The sequence below is a fragment of the Watersipora subatra genome, chromosome 6 (assembly GCF_963576615.1).
Source record: "Watersipora subatra chromosome 6, tzWatSuba1.1, whole genome shotgun sequence".
In the NCBI taxonomy this organism is placed as follows: Eukaryota; Metazoa; Bryozoa; class Gymnolaemata; order Cheilostomatida; family Watersiporidae; genus Watersipora; species Watersipora subatra.
The window spans coordinates 12,224,140-12,246,411 of NC_088713.1; the positions used below are offsets into that span (position 1 = coordinate 12,224,140).

Here is a 22,272-nt window from a genome sequence, read left to right on the forward strand (position 1 = left end):
AACTGCGAAAACTAATCCCCAACGATTTCTTTGACATGCTGCAAAAGCGATGCTCCCCTGATGCTAGTATAATAGACAGCCTCCTATTAGCATGTAATTCAATACCTTTATTGGGTTGTAAAATAATTTTATATTACGAGATGTGAATCGATCTATAATCGTTATACCATAAACAAGCTTTACACGAATACTAACGGCTGGAGGAAAATGAATTCTCAAGTATATTGACTTGCCCCTACTGTCAACAATCAACACGAGGAAATCAATCTGATGAGAGTGACAAAAGACATTAGTAAACCGAACCGTAACCTGGATACGATCATGGCTGGGTGGTAAACTATTAAGAGTGAAGCAAAACACTCGCTAGTAAGCTAGTAGCGTAACTTATCATCGAAGCAAACAACGAAAAGGACAGAAAAGCGTAGATACCGCTGGCATTCGGCCTCTAGCAGTGACACAAAATTGATCGAAAAAATGTCTACCGTTTAGAAATCAATAGAAATATCGCCACAAACTGCGATCCTACCATGCGTGATCAATAAAAATTTGATCGTGACAGAGGTTGTTCTGATATTTTAAAGATTGTTCTTGCAAAAAAATACTGTTTATGAAAGAAAGTCGACCAAAAACTATCGATTCCTAGCATTTCAAAAAAATATTTATAGTGTAGCAACCCAACAAATATGGCAATAAGAAATGTTTTATAAATTATAAAAATTACAAAAAAATAGCAAAATAAAGCTGCATTTTTTCGCAGTTACGTAATTGCTGCTGCAGATCTTGACAAAATTATGACACAATGTGACAGTAACATATTTTTGTGGTGATTTCCACACGAAAATTGCAGCTCTCAATTTAAAAACTGTTGAGCTCCTACTGTACTACAGACCAACCAATAAATATCGCTATTTTGACTTTATCCACATCGCCCATTCAGAAAATCGACCTAATTTTGGTCATAAACAGTGGCTAGCTGATACCATTTCTCTGACAATACTAGTATATACAACTTTCAACTATTAAGCAGAGGTCACAAACAGGTAAACTAAACATATGCCATCGATAACGTGACTGCAGCCAATGCTGTCAATTATACCCAATGGGCTACCTTCTTTATAGAGATCAAACCCTATCAGTTAATAACTGTGAACACCAACAAAGCAAATAGACTACCGGCTGTATAAGGAGACCGGAACCACAACAAGCGATAAACATATTTCTTAACTGAGGACGTGATGGAACATCGTTATCATTATTTTAAGGGTCTCTGTGCACGTATGGCTAACTGTTTCTGCCAAAATCTCATTAGATCGACTACTTTTGAGAAATCTGTAGCTTTGGCAAATCAGAATTGGCCAAAATGCATTTTTTAACTTTTTTGATTGGCAGTCTTTGTCGATAGACTTTCTGTTTGGACCTTTAGTCGTCACAACTAATTAGACCAGATCGACTGCATAGTTATACTTGCCCACACAGAGTATGCATATTTAACTTTGCAAATAAAAGCATAATTTTATCATTTATTTGTGATATGCTAATAGCTAATAATATAATGAAATTTATTTGCAAGTTGAATGTCTTTTAGAAAAATAGATTTCCTTAAGTGGTCAGATGGCGACACAAACCGGTCGTCGTCAAAAATATCGTTGAAAGCTAATAGCTGACAATCGCTAACACGTGACTATTATACGTATCCCTGACATGCTCTACAAGCTTAACATAAAATTTTAACTCCCGTAAAACCTCAACGAAATGCTATTACCAGATCATTTTCATCTTCAATTTTAAATAAATTTCCTAATTTGGAAGTTTCCAAAAATGCAAAGACTTCTTAAGTTCAAACAGAATATCCAACCTAAAGTGCTTAATCCATAAAACAAACAGTGAGATATAAAACTTTGCATAAATGTCATAGAAAGCACCTGCTGAGCGCATCAACCTTGTTACTCCAAAAGACCATTGCAGTGCTGGTATTACAGCCTATTAAAGTATTTACGGCAGCCACCTGCGGCTGACAATAAATCACTCATACACTTAAAGGTTATAAATCAGCCGCAGTATTGGTGAAAATATAACAAAGGCACTTGCAATCCTACTCACAATATATGATGTCAATTTTCATCCCTCTTCTAAGTCAGCGAAACCACTGCAGACTAGTCCTTCAGCTAAAAGTCAGCTTATGAAAGTTTGCGAAACATACGACACAATCCAAAAGTATTCAATGATCTCCTAACAACCCTGTACAAGTAAATGTATCCTCATGAAAGATGGAGAGCAAGTCAAACGGAGACCGCTAAAGCTTTAGCGAATAACAAGCCTGAAGAACAGCAGCAGAGCGCTTGTGCCTATCCCTTCGAAGATTTGCTCCAAATCACAGCGTTGTCTCTATTGTTCTCCTTATGAGTATATCACTAGCAGACGTCTCGAGTTACTCGACCTGGCTAGATGTTATCTAATGTCAGCCCCTGACTCGAGACACTGCTGCGAGTGACAAGCCTTTGTGAACTAATGACTCAAAGAATGCAAACAACAACTACAACGGCTACGGTTGGAAGTACCCTTGAGAGACCAAACTAGTCGAATATGCGGGTGCGGCGAAGAGGGTCTCCTACTAAGCGGCGGAGATACAGAGGCTGTGTAAATAAGAGAGCTGGTGTCCTTTCAGGAGACGAGCAAACAAGAAACAAAAGGGTTGTGGTCGAGAAACGGTTTATAGAAGAGAAGAAGGGATGGATTCACAATGATAGTATTCTTCAGCTGTGCAAATTATAGTAAACATAGCCAAGCCGATTCAATGGTGACCAAAATTTGTTTGCACACAAACTGTAAGTGAATTCACAAAGAAAAAATAACATGAAAGAACATTGTTTTTGTATTTTCATTGTATAAATTCATGTAAACCTTATTTTAACACCCTGAAGCCTGACCTTGTATATACAAGCAGGCCTGATCCAAGACCATATGGAGTACATTCCCTGCACTTTGTGATTACGCCCTGACTAAAGCAGAAATTTTCCTCAGCTGTGTTGATGTTGGTTGATGTTGATCAGGCAATAGACATGAAATATATTGTATGGCAGACGTGGAATTCATAATTCATAGATAAAAGTTAGGAACTTGCAGCTGATGATTTTTAATAGTGTAGCAGGCTAAAATACTGTTTTCTGCTAAATAGTTGATATGTAAAAAGTATCTGAAGATTCCGATTTTTAAAGAAAAGGCCGGCCGATACCGATTCAGATACTTAACACCCATATCGGTACCTATTCAAATACCAAAATCAGGGTAAGTGTAGTCCACACCAGTCGCAATAAAACTGACGACATTTTGATGGTCTGAATAGTTTATAAAAAGAATCCAGATTCAATTTTATTTATTTTCAAAGCAAATTTGTTGTATCCAATATTGGCTTTCGAACGACGATGATCGTAGGGACGGTGATCCTAAGGCTTCACATGAACAGCCATTTAATCCTTTGTAGCAAAATGCAAAAGCTACCGATCTAAATCGGAGCAGATTATGAAATATTTTGAAATATTTTTGGTAATTAAAAATGTTAGAATCATTTTTTCATAATTTAGTTCATTCCATGAATTTGAGGTATTTTTATATTCAGCGACAAAGCATAATAATTTCTCTTTCCACAACATATAACTGCACAAACGTTATTGCTATAGGTATAACGAAAAACAACAACAACACCAACACACGTTATTGTTAATGACCCATGTTACTATATAAATATCCTATCCATACTTCAGTAACAGTACTGGAAAATCCAGGAAAGATTCATGAACTTCTCACGACTGAAGCCAACTCTCATTCGTCAATCTATTTGTCAACATGGCGTATTGGTTATTAGCGTTGGTACGCGGACATAAGAAGTATCTAGAAAGGCAATGACGGTAATGCGTTTCATAGGGGTGTAGTCTGGCATTTGGACAATGCATAGCTACGAGGTTAACTATGCAAGCTTTTCAACATGATAGGGAAACTTATAATCTGTTCACCGGATGGTCAAACAAAACGATAATTAAAATTTTGGTATATTCCTGAGCTCTGCAAGTTTGAAGGTCTATGATAAAGTACGCCATACACTACCAAGCACAAAATTAGGAATCGCCTTCCCTTTTTCAAAGTATCGTTATACAAAGGGTAACCAATTCATTGTGTCATGTTACTATAACTCCTGAACTTATAAGAATGCTTGTCAAAAACTGAATTTTTTTGGCTTTCAGTGAGCAGGTTGTAAAGTTTCCTAGTGAAGTGCAACACTAACAGGCCTGAAAAATGTTGCAAATGGAACAGCTAAAACAATGACTCCCCATTGTCTGATTGACCTCGGCATCGACACTCGCTCCATAGCTTTAGCGTCTATGGCCAACCTAAAGATTTTCTGGAGACAATTAAAGATGGCTTGCCTTGTCAACTTTTAATTCGTTCGACCATGACCTTAACATTACAAAACTGCAAAACCATTGTAAAACTGACACCTGCTGTAAAATCTAGATAATAAAGGTGAACTAATTATAATGTCGGTAATCATGGTTTAACTCGAAAGCTTCTGCCTCATAAAAATATGATGTCGTAACCATCATGACAGATGTAGTTTGAATGAAGACGCTAAAAGCTGCACATAATTACTGCAATTATAAGGCTTTGAGAAGATGAGACACAATCATATCGGACAAAGCCTCTAGAAACATGTGCTAATTACTTGTTCCTATCAGCTCAACGACACAGCTCGGCGTCATGCAATTGCCAAAGTTTAACCACCAAATGTCAATGAAGAAATACTAGGGGTGCAATTATGTCTAATTGCTGAGTTGTGCATGGGCAGAAGGAAAGTCCTGGTTATGTTGTAGCGTAGGGTGTTTGAACTGAACATTACAGCAGCAATAAACGTCACTCTATTGTTTCCTTATGATAAACAGCAGATTGCAAAAATGTTGCTTGAGCTGCCTTTGGCAAGGCAAGCTTGAAGTTGATAAGGAGATAACTGGCAAAGTTACTAATTGGGACAATTTTCGTGAATGCAGCCATGTGAAGAACGATCACCATATTTCCTTAACACAGTCAGTGTCGTATAGTTTCACAGAGTCTCGTGACCAAAAGCCGGAAACAAAAACGCTTGATTCCAAACAAACCCGATCGACATACTGATCTCTAATGGAATATTCTTACCTCGCTCTCAACATCTCACTCTTTTGCATTTACTTTACTTTATTACAAAAAATCATTTGTAGTTTCTTGTAGGAAATTTTGTCCTTTTTCAAATGGTGTATAATACAACTATCAATTTCAAAGCGACTGCCAATGGAAGTAATTTTTGTTGACTAGTCTTGCGGCCTCTCCATTATAACTTATATAAAACAATAGTGGATGCGGCTTGTTTGTTTGGAATCGAGCGAGCTCCCGTATACGCATCTGTTGGTCGCGGGACTTTGTGAAACTATACGGCTCTGAACACAGTCAATATGCAAGTTTGCATCATCCGTCAGGTGAAAACGACAAAAACCCAGAAGTCAAGCGAATTTTGTTACTCATAAATTTGTACAGATTGTTTCATGCTAGTGAAAGATAAAAATGCACACGCGAATGATACAAACGAAAATGCCACGCAAGCTATTCCATTTTACACATTTCTTATATTCAGTCAATCCTGCCTCGAAAGTATGCGGCTAAACAAGACAGAAGTGCGATGCTATGACCCTATGGCGTAGAAATCCTTATCTTTTTTAACAAAGCGCTTTCTTCGATCCAAAACATGCGAATGTCCATTTAAACATTTCTAGTACGGTAACTCAACGGGCACACAACTCCAAATAGGCATCATCCACTCAATGTTAACATAGCGATAGAGCTATTCTCACTGCAACTGTTAGATTCATTTAGTCGTGCTGCAATTGGGCAGTTTGATCGTGATTATAAATGGCTATAAAACAACAGAACAGCAGTGTGCATCACTTTTCTTCTCTCAAGGGACCAGACCACCAAAGTTGTGCTCAATCAAGGAATGTGCTAGAAAACACCTTTCTCAACTATTTTGCCCAGTCTGACTCATCCTGAGCAGGCCTGACAATGGTAAATAAATTTCTGGATCACAGTCTTTCAATGACAATCAACATGTTAACTAGTGAATTCTTGACTAGACTTGACTGACAGACACAAATACAAATGAGTAGATATATTATATTCTTTACTAGTGGAGACAACTTCAACATCAACATCTCGTGATATTGGTTTGGGCTTGCAAAAGCATGCTTATATTTAATATTAAAAACCGACTCAAAGGTAGTAAAAAGACGAATGTGTGAATACTTATCAATGAAAACTGAGTGCAGTTTTATTTGGAGTTGCCTGCTCCTGAATGCTTAGCAGCTACATTTTTCAACATTTACGTCCACATGTTTATAAATCCATGTTGGCTATCCTGTACTAACAGCAATGCGAAAGCTGATAAACCTCTAGACCTAAAACAGCTACGCTTCCACGCTTGCATCTGCTACACTGTGTATAAGCAGTAGCAAGGTCCTGAACGATACGGCCATAAAATAATATCAAATTAAACGAAATACTTTGTATTTCTATAAAAAAAATACCTGGTGCACTAAAGGGCCCCTACATACTATCGCTCAAATCGAAGTTTAGCTGTGTGACGGACAGCAACGATTAGTTTGATGTCCACAATCTACGATAGTTTGATGTCAATGATTGCAATAACTGTTTTGACGTCATCACTAACGATAAGGTGTACACATCATGACGATTAGCTGCAGGTGACCGCTAACCAACAACCAATTAGAAATTGCATTTGTGATATATCAAGAGTCCTTTTGTTATTTTTCAATTATCTGATTATGTAATTATTCACAAGTGTAGTTCTTCGCTATGCTTTGGAATATGAATTGATATCGATCTTCGAAACTGTTGACATTGGATCCGATTTGATCAACAAACAATCAATCCAAGTGCGAACAGTTGCGATCATTGGTACCAAAGTTCAACACGTTGAAAGTCCATCGCATCATCGCTAGCAATGATTGTGTTAGCTGCTCATCGCAAAATGACATCATAGCGGCCCATCATTGCGGTCAATCGCACAGCCGATCGTCGATTTGAGCGCTAGTGTGCACAGGCTTCAAAGGACGGTTTCAACCAATAGAAAACATCAAATTTAGCTAAGTTTGAGTATAAAGGTTGGACAGTATTAACAATTATCTTGGAACGCTGCAAAATAGCTTTGAAGCACATGTTCAGGAAACTCAAAGTGCTTTCTGGACGCACATAAACTGCCGGCAGCAACTCTGATAAAACATTGATTAAAAGTTTGATTTGTGAAATACCAACTGAAGAAACAAAATCTCAAATAGTTGCTACAGACACATGTTCAGAAACGGTATCTTATATACGCTTGGGTAGATAGGTAGGCCCAGCAGGTAAACAAATGTGTTTTGCTAGATATATTGCATGAAGTCCTTATTTTTAACAATATTCGTTCAGGCAATATATTGACTAATGAAGTTAATAGTTGTTCCGAGGCTATTTTCAATGATTCCTGACTATTTTCTTAAGCTGGAAAAAGAAGCTTGGAAATTAAATAAATTTTTAAAAACTGTTTTCATATCTAACAGAAAAGACAAAGAAAAAACAGCCGACCGAAAAACAAAGAAAAAACAGTCAATCAAAAAACAAAGAAAACACAGTCAATCAAAAAACAAAGAAAAAACAGCCAATCAAAAAACAAAGAAAAAACAGCCAATGAAAAACAATGACAAAAGCTGGCTTGTTGTGGGCCTATGTCAGGTACTGGTATTAGTAGAAGCTGTGTTTAATGTTTACATTGAAGTCAAACTTAGGCTTGTATAGTAGAAAACAACTTGAAAAGCGAGCATACATATGTACAATTATGTACCCTATTTTCTGGACTATAAGTCACTCCAGAGTATAAGCCGAACCAAAAATCGTCTGTGTCAATCGAAATACACGGTAGCCGTAATCCAATAAAATCTTTATCCACTGCATCCATCTTCATTACTTTTTAACTACGTTGACACGGGAGTTAGAAGAAAGGGCCAGCTAGCTGTTAGCCCGAGATTAATGTGAACATTTTCTTCGTTTCAGTAGAAGCCACCTTTCCCTTTTGCCTCGCTTACAACTTGTTCGCTAACTTTGCTTTTCGCTGCTTAATCGGTAACATTGTGTCAATAATTTCACACGTAGTCACTCCCACTCCGGAGTATCAGGGCACTTCTGACTAATATATCAAAAACCACAATTTATAGTCTGACAAATATGGTATGTATTTACAGTGCCAAATCCTAGGTAGCCCTAGGCATGAAATTCAGACAAAATCTGCTGTAGGGAAGGCGAGCGATTATTAATAAACTGCAATGGTAGTTCATCACATCTATAGCAATTTTTGTTTACGCTTTATTGGAGCATAAAATTCTAGACTTTTTGTTATTGTTCCTGAAGCATATTGATATGAGACTTGCCATCGTGAGAAAAAAAAGGAAATATAGGACTACCATCATCTGTAAACCATGACTCAGACCAAAGGCAAAAATAGGTTTACAATGACCAGCAACTCTGAGAAATCATGTGAGGGAGCCTTAGATCTGAAAGTTGCCTCATCAACTTTCATAATAGAGCAAATCTAGCCTTAGATCTTAAAGTTGACTCAGCAACCTTCACAATAGAGCAAATATAGCCTTTGATCTGGAAGTTGCCTCATCAACTTTCATAATAGAGCAACACGCAGTTCAACAAACTCAGTGGTAGCGTAGTTAGTCTGATGCGAAACCTAACCATTTTGAACTAATGAACCATTTTGAATTTAGCAACGAACCAGTTGATGAGAGACTCGCTAGTAAAACAACACGATGAACAGCAGGACAGAAAATTTTCAACACTGCTAAACTTAGTCATTGAAAAAGTTTACTTAATGAAAACCTCCACTTTAAATGCCTAAGGGCAATGTAAATGTTAGTAGTGTAGAGAAGACAACTCTCAATTCCAAACACTGCCTGTTGTTATGTGAATGTGAGCTCTTTCAGACAAACTAGGAGTGAATTATAAGCAATTAATCACGCTAGTTATGACAAAGGGAAGGGGAGGGGTAAGCTCTACCATGTCCATGTTTATTTCTCTATCATTTATGTGATTTGTATAATTTATACTTCTATGTATACGACAAACATTGTTTTCTGTTCTGGACACCAACATACTACATCCACCATCATATGTTTCAGTTTATGAACTTTCTGTTACTACAACCTTCGATTCACTATCCCGACTTTTCCGGAATACTATTAAAATACCCCTTTTTAAAACACTTATTTAACTCACATTTTAATTCCCGATTTCTCTCGTCTGATGTTTGTTTTGGCATCTAATGAAAAACATCCATTTGTTGATGATTACCAATACTGATAAACAGTTATACATACATGCATTAGCCTGTGGTTCTACCTCACATAATTGATATACAGCTATATAGGCCTATACATGCATTAGCCTGTGGTTCTACCTCACATAATTGATATATAGCTATATAGGCCTATACATGCATTAGCCTGTGGTTCTACCTCACATAATTGATAAACAGTTATATAGTCCTTCCTATACACGCATTAGCCTGTGGTTCTACCTCACATAATTGATATACAGTTATATAGGCCTATACATGCATTAGCCTGTGGTTCTACCTCACATAATTGATATACAGCTATATAGGCCTATACATGCATTAGCCTGTGGTTCTACCTCACATAATTGATAAACAGTTATATAGTCCTTCCTATACATGCATTAGCCTGTGGTTCTACCTCACATAATTGATATACAGTTATATAGGCCTATACATGCATTAGCCTGTGGTTCTACCTCACATAATTGATATACAGCTATATAGTCCTTCCCATACATGCATCAGCCTGTGGTTCTACCTCACATAATTGATATACAGTTATATAGTCCTTCCCATACATGCATTAGCCTGTGGTTCTACCTCACTTAATTGATATATTAACTTACATATGAACTTGTATGAACATGAGCAAAACTTAATAGATTTTATCACAAAGTATAGGTATTTTTCTATTATTTATAATCTATAATGATTTTGATGTTAGATGTGATCTGTCTGTCAAGATGTTTCAAGATTAAAATCGACAAAAATTGATGGTGGTAAAACTGTTGGAAGAAAGATTTGTGCAAAATGAGGTCACTAGTTGTAACCGTGGCTATAGTTGATATCGGTTATGGCATTCAAGTTGCAGCATTACGCGTCTTTATTGTGTCTGTCTCTTCCCAACTATAGATGACATGATCATACTTTAGCTTGATCTGAGCGTTTTAACCATGATCAAGTTTTGTCAATTTTAATCTTGAAACACCCTGACAGTTAGATAACCTCAAACATCGCAAACAATCGCAAATGATAACACACTACTTTTTGATAAGATCAACTAAAATTTTGTGTAAATTTATCTTTTAAGCGGGACTGCAATGCCAGCTGCAGTACCGTCAAAAAACTGAGGAACGTACAAATGAGCAGTAATCTGGAGAACCCGTACCTGACATACAATACAAGATATACCTCATAGACCTATCAACTATACTTAATAGGTCTATGATATATATATATATATATATACATATATATATATATATATATATAATTGCCCCAACTCTTTACATTATCACTTAGTTGAGAGTCCTTGTAAAATTTCTGTATAAATTTCAACTTCCAGAGAGTGAAACTGGAATCTACTAGCCCTAGTATAAATCTACATATCTGCATTCGGAACTACATGTCAATATAGTCGGTCTGTAACCAAGGATTATGAGTACAGAGGAAACGGGAGAAGCAACATGTACTCTCACTAACTCCCTGACCATTTCCTAGCATTTGACACTGCACTTATATATTCAGACTTGCGCAAGATTAAAAAGGTTTTGAAAACATGCGGCTAAACAAGTGCTTAATCTAGGATAGGGCTTCCCGTTTAAGGGCGCAAACCGTTGTTAGCGGGTTGGGGTTCCTGATAACCTGCCTCTCAAACACCCACCTGGGCGCAATCTTAGTGAAAATGAACAAAATCCCGGCATCACCGGGCAAAACTAAAGTGCTAGTATTTACTAATAAACAGCATTACACAGATGTTTTTTTTTCAGTCTATTCCAGGCCTTCCAGATTGAGGGTGCGAGCTTTTGTTCACAGGGTTTGCTAGAATCAATCATGAAGACAAAAACGTTTTATTTGTCAACGCAACAATCTGACTCGGTGAGTCTAGATTTCCATCTCTTAAGTACATCAAATATAAATAGGCCTACTATAACATCAATCCTGGAAATGATCTGCACATTTCACTCACTCGCGAAAAACCATGTTTTGATCAAATAATAGCAAAAAAGAGGCAGAGAAAAAGTAAACGATCATAAAGTGAATTGCCTTTATATGTTGCTTCTGTGTGCAAATGTTAGACTCTACTTATAATAACCTTCCAATAACATATTATTTCCAAACATTCCAAATATGTCTGTTTATCATTACGTTTGAGCCTTTTTGTTTCATTCAAAACAAGGAGCAAGATTGTTCTCACCAGCAGTAGGGGTTCTGCTATGAGAGTAGGAAAAGCTTGCTGTAGAATCTAGACCCTCCAAGGAGGGTGGTGATTTGAAACATTGCGAAAGCTTTAGGGAGGTTGACCTAAGCCTTGCGCAATGTTTCCAACCACAGAATAGAGACCAGTCATTAGAGATAGCAGGCTAGTTACTAACGGTTCTCGTTAGGAACAAACACTGAGAGGCAACTAGTAGGATCTAAGCATTTAGTATAGCCATTCAAACCATTAATCCCACCCCACCACTCACCTGCCAGCCCCTCCCCCTCCCCCTCATCCATCAAATTGCCAAAAAATTGAAGAAAAAGATACATTTTTGTAAGTTGAATGCCATTCAAGTAAAAGCTTATTAGATTACATAATAACTCTGTATAATCCCCAAAACTCTCAAAAGATTAACATTTTATTTTGCCATGTTACATTTATCATGGTAAAATAAAATGTCACACTTTTGAGGGGCTGGGAGATGATACAGTTATCACGCAACCTAAATAACTTTTTGCTTGAAAACATTGAAGTTAAAAAAAATTTGTTCTTAAACTCTTTGGCCATTTGATAGAAGAGGGGCAGGCAGATATATATATATATATACAGTCAAACATGGATAACTCGTCCACGGATAGCTCGAACACATGGTTAATTCGAACATTTCCTTTGGTCCGTTCCCACGTAATGATAAATTGCTATAGATAACTCGAACTCAACACTGTTAATTCGAACTGTTTTTTTGCCCAACAGCTACCGAAACGGTTGTTTTCGCTTTAGAAAATCACTTTATTCAAAGCCATAGAGGTAAACTTCATCTTTTCGTAATTCATAAGCGTCGTTATTACCACCATCGGCAAAATATTTTTGTCAACGACTTTTCTAAAAGTTTGGTGAAATTTGATTTATACTGCGATACGATGAATAGCACGGGCTAGCCGGGTAACGCGCGCAAGAATTTTCGCCACGCACATACAAAACAAAAATCGCATGTTGTTTTGTATGTGCGTGGCGAAAATCCTTGAGTGCGTGACTCGGCTAGCCCGTGATGAATAGTTTTCCGACGTTGATTCCGTGTTGAATCAACGTCGGAATGTTGAATGTTTAAAACGTCTTAAAAAATGTTGTAATTAAACGTATACGTTGTCTGAGCTACAAAAAACTATTCATCGTTTGACCTAAACACAGAATACGTGTGTACATTCAATAAGTATCTATTAAAAAAGCGTGAGTGATATAGAATGTACCGTAAAACCTCGTAAAACTTCTAATTGAACTGCCTCGGAGTGTTGCTCTTAACGAATCCCAGGTAAAGTAAGGTAATCTGCATAAACTTCAAGAAAAAACGGCAAAATTGATCGTAGGTAAAACCCCAGAAGAAAAAAATGTCTTTTCTTTTGTGCATTTCAACAACGATCAAGTTTTGCCAATGTCAATCTGAAAAACGTCCTGGCAATAACATCACCTCAAACAACAAACCAATCTCAAGTGATAGAAAAATCTCTATACTTTTTCATGAAAACGTTTTAAACTTTACATTAGAAGCATTTAATTTGAAACAAGCCATTTGTGCTTTTGATTTATATTATAGTTTGTATATGTAAATGTATCTACTAATAAATAAGTAAATATATGGACTTGTGACAGTGCTCTGATAACTTGAATGCTCTGATAATTCGAACACTTTTGCTCGGTCCCTTGAAGTTCGAGTTATCCATGTTTGACTGTATATATATATATATCTGCCGATATATATATATCTGCCGATATATATATATATTTATATAAATATTTATATATAGCTGTGATGTTCCTTGACAGAACATCGCAGCTATAAAACATCCATTAATAGTAATGACACGTTTTTTAGCACAAGTCACTTTACAAAAAGCAAAAAGTATACTTGTGCAACCATAATTAACCAATTAGCCGCTGTTAAAGCATTCCAAGACGCAAAGCCCTGGGCTGTGTTTGAACTCCCTGCATATAAAGGGTAGGCAGATGAGATGTCCTAACCGCACACTCTCCCATTGTAAGACTTACGATAGATTTTCTAAAGATCGGGTATATCATTAGGTATTAATAACCGAAAAGTCAAGGCCTTAATGACAGTTGATATGTATATGCCTCTATGGCCTTCCATCGATAAAAATCAGCTGAAGATTTTGGTCAAAGATTAATAACCACTTGCCATATAACAGATGCTTGATGAACGTGAAAAAAGTTGTTATTGGATTCGGCGGTAAGTCGTAGTGTACTCAATAGAAAAATTACTTTGTAAATTACTAATCATTAAAAAATGTTTACAGAGAATGACTCCTAATTAATGGCAACGAATAGGTCTGAAAGATCGCATGCCTTGTACCTTTAGAGAAAACACAACAACGACTCAAAAACACACTCAAGGCTGGTTCACACTATATCGTCGTCGTAGTCGGTGTTCATCACACAATACATTGGTGATTGTCTGTCATAACAATATTCACACTATCACAAACCCATCCGTGTTTACAACGGCGAATAGTCCACAATATAAAATTCTCATTATGCAAAGGTCATGAACTGATTTACTTTACAAACATTGGGAGTTGTCTACTATCAATATGACTAGATGAGTTGTTATGAACTCACAAAAAATAACCTCTCAGAAACTGTATGTTTAGGAATATAATTACTCCAAGGCTGGTTCACTCTATATCACCAAATGTCGATGGTAACCACTCAATACTTTGGTGATCGTCTGCCATAACAATTTTCACACTATCCTAAACCTATCTGCGTTTACATCAGCAAAAAGCGTTCTGATATACAATGCGGTCATGGAAACGATGAAATATAGTGCCGCAGCAACTGTCATGAAAAGAAATATGTATCAGGCAATCTGTGACAGCCAACCACCATCGTCGAACTGGTACACATTGCGCGGGCTGCCATAGATGCTAAGCAAACTATCAGGAAAGCTTAACAGCTGCAATCTTTCCCGACGTATTCGCAACGATGCCTCAAATGATGCCATTGGTTTACGACACACATAGTCGACAAATAATCGCCGAGAGGAAAACGCCGACATAATGTGAACCAGCTTGTAACAAACATGGATATCCTTGAACTTGTGCAACTATCAGAAGCATAAACCATATTCAGCAGAAAACACTTGCTTCCGCTGACCTGCCTACTTCTCCGTTCAACACTAAGATCATAATAAAAATTCCTGTTAATCGACATCAATGAACCTTGCTAATTGGCAGTCCGGAAATCCTAAATGTGGGTGGCTACTAGCCATTGACTCCACAGGATAGACAGACTAGCTATAACAGCTAGAGCAATCACATCTCGGCATACAGCTTAATGTGTTATGTGACTGAGTTCGCATATCGATGCAACATTTTCTATATAATGTAGCTAAATACAAAATAATACATTCCCATACTTTGAAAAACTACCTGGAACAGGATATTACGATGGACATGTTTTAATTGTTGTAATTGAGTACCTACAGTCACAAAGCAAAACAATCACATATTTATGTTATAATCTGCAATAAAATGTAACATTACTATTTTACACACTTTACAGATTGTATGGTATGTTTGGGCACTCAAATGTCGAGTTATGACTGTACTAAAATCACAAAGCAGTCGTTCAATGAACCAGGCATGTAATTACTGGAAGTTAAAATCAAGTGGTTAATTATTATATAAAACCTCCCTTAAAATGTGGTTACCTGCTGGCATAGTTCCAAGGAATCACTACGCCTTTCCAGTTTTCAACCAATCTAGCATGCAAACTCCAACACTCCCTACCCCAATCGCGTAGCACAGAAGAATGGCATGGAATTTACAATAATGCTGCCAGGAAGGATGGAAGCCATGCAAAGCATACCAATCAGCTACTATATTCATAGCTACACCCATGTTGTCTGAATTCTGTGATGAACGGAATAATATAGACAAGCGAAACAGCAAATCAGGACTACTTCTAGATTTTAAGGGAGACATGCATTCCAGAAGTGAATTCCATCCAGTGCAACCCCATTCTACCAATCAGCTAGCTGTATACAATTGTGTCAGTTTAATATATACACTAAGCAATTTGAACCAATAGAACATGACTAAAACAACTAGAAAATGTAAGTAAAAGCTTTTTTCCTACTAAATATTCCTTTCATTGGTTCCTCTTTAATTTGTTTTAAACCGTTTTGAAGTGTTAAAAATGTGGAGACTCGTTTTAAACACCTGAATGGAAATCCTGATAAAGATGCCAACATATGTAAGCAATATTTTTCCTAACTTCTAGGCATGGCTTTGGATGGCTTTTATTATAGTAAAAATCATCTCCTTAAACTACCACGGAAAAGGATTGCTGATGACAGGCTTAATCCCCTTGCTGCCAGAAGGTTGGATAAAGCTGCCACTAAACTTGTATTAAAATGTAGGAGATAACCTCAAAGATGAACTGGCACCATAATTTAGTAGATTTTATTAGGACGTAACAATATTTCTTTATCATTTGCTATTATTTTTTGTTTGAAGTGATCCGACTGCAAGAATGTTTCAAGATTAAAATCAACAAAACTTGATAGCGGTTAAAATGCTCTGAAGAAAAATACATGAGAAATGAAGTCACTACCTGCTACCGTTGCTATAGTTGATATCAGCTATTGATTTTAAGTTGTGTTTAGTTTAGTCACACACATACTTAAACTTGACTTTAAGTATGTGTTTCGTAATCTAGAACTTGATTAAAGTTAAATTCAACGCTCATGTTATACATGTACGTCTGTCTCGACGGTAAGAACTCCTTACGGTATGCACTGCACATAATACCTTGAAACGTTACGTTTTATTGCAGATCATAAAGTTCTACTAAATACACTAAAGTTACAGCAAGTAACTATAGTTACTATGATATAAACAAAATAATATGTTAACATGTATAGTACATATATAAAATTTTAATGATTTTTAACAGCGAGTGTTTGCATTAGATAATTACTATGCGTTTCTAAACCACTTTTTTATACGACATTTTCACCTTACTATGTCATCACTGGAATGAATTAAAATCTTTGGCGGAAGGTCCACTTTAATGACAGCAATGATATACAGCCCCACAAGGATAGCCGACGGCTCTCATATGGGCGGGGTTTAACGATGGAGCTCTGTTGGGATGAACCCAAACACGGCACCCGAACAAACAAACATGCTGAATAAAGCCCCCTGTAAATTTACAAATATTATGAACTGTAGTGGTTATTTTACTTATCTGTTGAATTCATTTTGTTGTCAAATAAATATAGTATTCCAATATTGTCACCATTATGATCAGTCAGTTGCCATTCGCAAGCATTCGTGATATTAATAGTCACAATCGTAAAATAGCCCAAATTCCGTTTTGTATTTAGATTTTGAGTATAAAAACTACACTGCACAGCTTTGCTTGCTGTCCCATCTTATTGGCCAGGTAAAACAATGTGAGCACGATGAAAGACTGTCATTTTCTATTAGGGGTGGAAACATATTAATCAAAAACTAGGAAAAAAGGCCGTTGTTCGGGTAATTTCAGGTAAATTATATTCAACTTTAAGCATATATTACGACCTTTACCAATTTTAAAATTACTAAAAGTAATTTGAAATGTTTTATTTTGCATGGATCCATTATTTTGGTTAGGTATCACCCCTACATTGTAGAAATTCAAGGTTTGCTATTGTGAACCACGGGGTCTACTGACTGAATGAGCTAATGAAACGATAACAGCGAGTCGTGTTTTCCAAAACCTAACAAGGCAACGCGACCGCCCCATGAGACTTGTGTTTGCTCCGAAACTCAGGCTAGCACAATCCTAACTGAGCTCCATCATTAAACCCGCCCATATGATAGCCTTGGGGGCTGTATATTATTGATGACAGTCACAAATGAAAGGTATTCTCAAAATGACAGATTTACATTTTGGCAGCCTTCAGACAAGTGGTTTCCAGGTTATTAGTAAGAAACATTAGAGAGAATAAGAGAAGTTATCAGAAGAAAGCGTAGGACAAAATTTTTGGTGACTATCCAATTATTGTAACAAAACCGATAAATGGTTAGTTATTCTTCAAGTGACTGCCCTTGGCTACTCGACTGGTAAAGGCATCAACGCTGCTACAGCAAATATAAATGTGATGAGTCATTCAACAAAGTTAGGGAGCTCAGCCTATGTTCCCTGTATTGGGTTGTTGCATGGGATGTCCACCTGACATCCATAAAGCTGCAGCCAGTGATCGACTATGTACAGCTAGGCACAACTAAGATCTACACTTGACAGAAAAATAAATGCTAGCATATGTAGTAAATAGTTTATTGGTCTACTAGATGGTTTAGCATTCGCTAACAGGAAATACAACATTAATTTTCTTTTGCTGAAGCAATTTACTGTAGTATTAGAGAATTTAGTTTTACCTCTAATTTTCAAATAGTTTCTGCTGAATCCATCAACCAATTAGCAACAAATTTATACAATGACAGCGCTTCCTAATGTTCTCAACAGGAAATACAGTTTCTTACCTCCAAACTAAAAGGTTTGTTCAAACCACTTTACCTATACTAGCAGTAGAAAGATAGAAATGTTATATATTCTAGACTTGATGGCATATGTCAAATTAAAGCAATTTACATAAATTAATCATAACCACAATTTTAACTTGGTCACAGGCACTGCTGCACCATAACAAAAGAGTCATCAGAAATAATTAATAATCTGGAAATGAAAGCATATTTGAGTGGAATGCTAGTCTGCAGCCAATTGATAGTGCCGAGTATGTAGCCTATCTAAAATGGTCAAGCTTTAACAATTATCCTTAAAAAATGTTAATACTCTCCGGTAGGTTTCGATGTATTTATCTACAGATGGAGAGAGTATTCTATAAGCATTGATGCAACAAGTAGCGTAAATTCTAACTTACCCTAGGACACTTATATTTCGCTAGTATTTAGTTTCGTGAGTAGCAGACAGAGTAAAATTTTGCAGCAACTTAATTTCGCAGCTCTGATGAGTGCGAAAATATAGTGATATGAAAATAAATGCAGTGGAACAAACATAATTAGATTCTTCAGGTTCGGTTCACTGGTAAGAAAAAATTTCAATTTGGGACTAGTTTGTAATTGTGAACCGCAAGTAGAATTGTGTGGGCGAGATCGATAATGCAATTTGATCGCTTGCTGCCATTGTTTCTTGGACTATCAATGAACAGAGCTATTTAATTTCGCGTTTTCGCTCGTTCGTTATGATAGTTTAGTTTCGCTCATGAAATTTTCGCAAGAGGATGACTCCGCGAAAATGCAAAAGTTAGATGAGGCGAATACATGAGTGTCCTAGGGTATGCCTGATTTAGACCAATGTTATATTGATATGAGCTGCGATAGGTTTAAAATCGCAGGATGACGCATAAGACATCACAGGATGACGCAACTAAATTTTGCATACACTCAGCAAGAGCATTGTCCTGCGCAGTCGAGTGATGGTGCAATACCTCGCACACCATGCATATGGCATGTGTATGCACCAGGCATATCATGGGCCGAAATAATTGAACAAGCAAGATATGTACATGTCAATGTTGATTCCAACCAAATAACCGGGAATATCCAAAATGCATCCATGCCAACTTGCCACAAATCTGTCTTCACAGCAGGCCATGTAAACACAACAAGAAAACATAATCCTCTATCAAAGGAAACTGACATACACCAAGTGTTAATAATACCATTCTGAACCCTCCATGACTACTACCAGCAATGACAATCGCCATCATGATGGCTTTTACATACATGTAGTGGGTCAATAACCAAAAATGCAGTCAAAGAAGCACCTGTTGATGAGCGGCAGACATATCACTAGATGGCAGACATATCACTAGACGCATCAGCTAAAACCAGCTGTCAGAAAATCAAGTTTACCCAATAGTTTTTCATATGTTTGCCAGCATAACAATGGCCTAACTAACCACAGGAACATGTCCAAGGCTGTCAATCTCATTTGGACAAGAACAATTGATGACCACCCACATTCACAAATATTGACACACAGGGATGAGTATAGAACAGTAAATATACAGTGAAAGGTTACCCTGTTTAACTCTCACTACCCGCTAAATTTGATATTCTGAACAAATTAATTCAAAAGGACTTTTGAAAAATCGATATACCGCCAGTATTTATGCAATATCTCGAGAACCAATGCAGATATGGTTTGCTGTAATATGGGTCTTATTGAAAACAAAATTCTCTACAAGATAAGAATAAAATTGTTTGGTGACTCCTACTCTGACAAAATTCCTGACGCTTCCTTTGCATTGAACGAACACGGTGAATTTTTTATTGCCATGACGATAGCGATTAGGTTTTCCCCGTTTTGAAAAATCATTAAATATGGAATCACTTAAAAAAAAGATTTTTGATTAGTTGTAAGTGATTGGCAACAAGGTTGTTTCGTTGGAAACCAAATTTGATTGGAATAGCTAATGTGTAGCCTTCGTAATGAAAAGAAAAGTAAAATCCTAATGAGCCGATTCATCGGCTTACGGTCTGTACTTCTATTACTGTGATTGCCGAAAACAATGGCTCACACTAGTAAAAGAGTTAACCCATTTGTCTTGAGGTTCGGTGAAAAGTTTAAAAACAATATAGGTTTCTGTTACCAGTTTGCAGTTGATACATGAGAACACAACACACTTTATCGGAGTAGAATTGATAATTAAAATTACTGATAGTAACTCAAATAGATTGATTCCTGCCCAACAGCTCTCATAGCATAAGACGCTAAAGGTAGAATATTGGAAATTACTACAAACGTTGAATAACATATTTGGTTGACTCTGATGTCATATGTTGATGAATGCTTATGTTGATAAATGTTTTGACTATACAAGTTATGTATCCAACTTGAAGATGAACTGTGGAAAAGTTTAGTAGACTTTATCAGAATGCATCAGTGTTTTTCTATCTTATACGATTGTTCTCAATGTTTAAGATGATCTGACCGCCAGGATGTTTCAAGGGTAAAATCGACAAAACTTGATTGTGGTTATATCGCTCAGATCAAGCGAAAGTGTGATTATGACATATATAGTTGTAAAGAGACATACAGAATAGAGACGTGTAACGCTGCAAACTGAACACAATAGCTGATATCAACTATAGCAACGATAACAACTAGTGATGTTATTTCGCGCATATTTTTTATTTGAGCATTTCAATAGCGATCAAGTTTTGTCGATTTTAATCTTGAAACATCCTGGTACTTAGATCGCGTCAAACATCAAAAACATTCAAATAGTAGAAAAATACAGATACTTTCTAGTGAATTTCTAAAACTTGATACAAGTTAATCTTTAACCATAAATTCAAAAATCAGATGTTAGCGTATAAGGACATCTATCAGTTGATTATTATCTTATTATAGCAATAAATTTCCAAAACCATCAAATATTTCTAGTTGTCAGATATCATCGATAGAGAAATTTGTGTGATACACTTGATGCGTCCGAGTCAAAGGCAGTACTTACATGGGATTGTGAACCTGTACATTAGATGGTAATGGGCCAGCTTTTTACGAGTCAGTAGGAAAAAGGCCTCTCTTTCATTTGTGCAATTTGGCATACTAGACTGCTATATCACTCAGAATACAGTATCTTCCATACAACATCAAACATCTTTTGACTAAATTTCCTGACTATTATCGCATTTGGCAGTAACTAAGGCTATAGTACTAGTTCAGTGACATATTGATTATGTAACAAATGCCTTCAGTTTAATGAGTATAAGTAAAGAAAGAGGTTTAGAGTTGTTTATTAGCAACCTTTGATGCACCCAGAAGTTAACATAAAACTACCTTACCCAGGTTAACAGTATAATGCTTCTGAGGACAACTGCTAAGAGGACAACTCCAAATTTATTCTACTAGAATAAGCTTAATCCTGCCAGGTTCCTCTGCTTATAAGTTCAGAAGGGAACGCAGGTTTTCAACAACTTGACCAATAGCTTTCTGTTTACTAAAACTGTTCAGCTTTACTCTCAGGTTAGTTTTACTTCATGTTTCCTAAAACTGGTTCATTTTACTTTCTGTTTACTGAGAGAGAAAATCAACTCACTGAATATCTGATTCACTTACCATCATTACTCAAATATTCTTCGTAGTATTGAGCCAACGAGACGCCAACAGGAAGCGTGCTCATTTTGCAAAGTCCCCCAACTACTGGAGATTTCTTTCGCCGCGTCAACATAGTCTGATGATCGTCCATAGTTCGCCTCCGCCAGTCTGGCCGATCAGTAAATATTCGAAAAATACCTCTTTTATGCGATTCGGAACTTGACAAACTCATGGTGTGATATTACAACAACGTACAATGTCGCCCAGAACTCGATAAACTATAAACTAGCCACTAACGACTAACTGAACTTTACACTATCCATAAAAACCAGCCCCGCCTGCCAATGGCATAGATAGAACTAATTAGTACAGCCTTCACTACAGAAGACAGCTTTAGAACCTGCGAGCACTTGCAAGCACCTGTCTGTAGTTGGTCAAACTCTATGCTTGAGTGATCAGATGGCTTGACAGTAAGAGGATGGGCTGCTCATTACCCTGATAAATATGCTTCACGCTGGTTTCATGAAGA

General features: G+C 36.7%; 1 protein-coding gene across 5 annotated transcripts in view; it reads right to left on the bottom strand.

Annotated features, from left to right (window-relative positions):
• The window catches only part of LOC137398916 (ras GTPase-activating protein nGAP-like), a 140,689-nt gene that overhangs the window by 73,951 nt on the left and 44,466 nt on the right, over positions 1-22,272 (bottom strand). The window contains exon 1 of one of the 5 annotated variants that reach the window (XM_068085082.1): positions 21,765-21,886. The exons of 3 other annotated variants lie outside the window; for them this stretch is intronic. In XM_068085082.1, the coding sequence (XP_067941183.1) occupies positions 21,765-21,876 (112 nt within the window). In that variant the 5' untranslated portion in view covers positions 21,877-21,886. Of the gene's footprint in view, positions 1-2,100; positions 2,409-21,764; positions 21,887-22,272 lie in introns of those variants that run through there. One more of the 5 variants, XM_068085084.1, reaches the window with a different exon arrangement.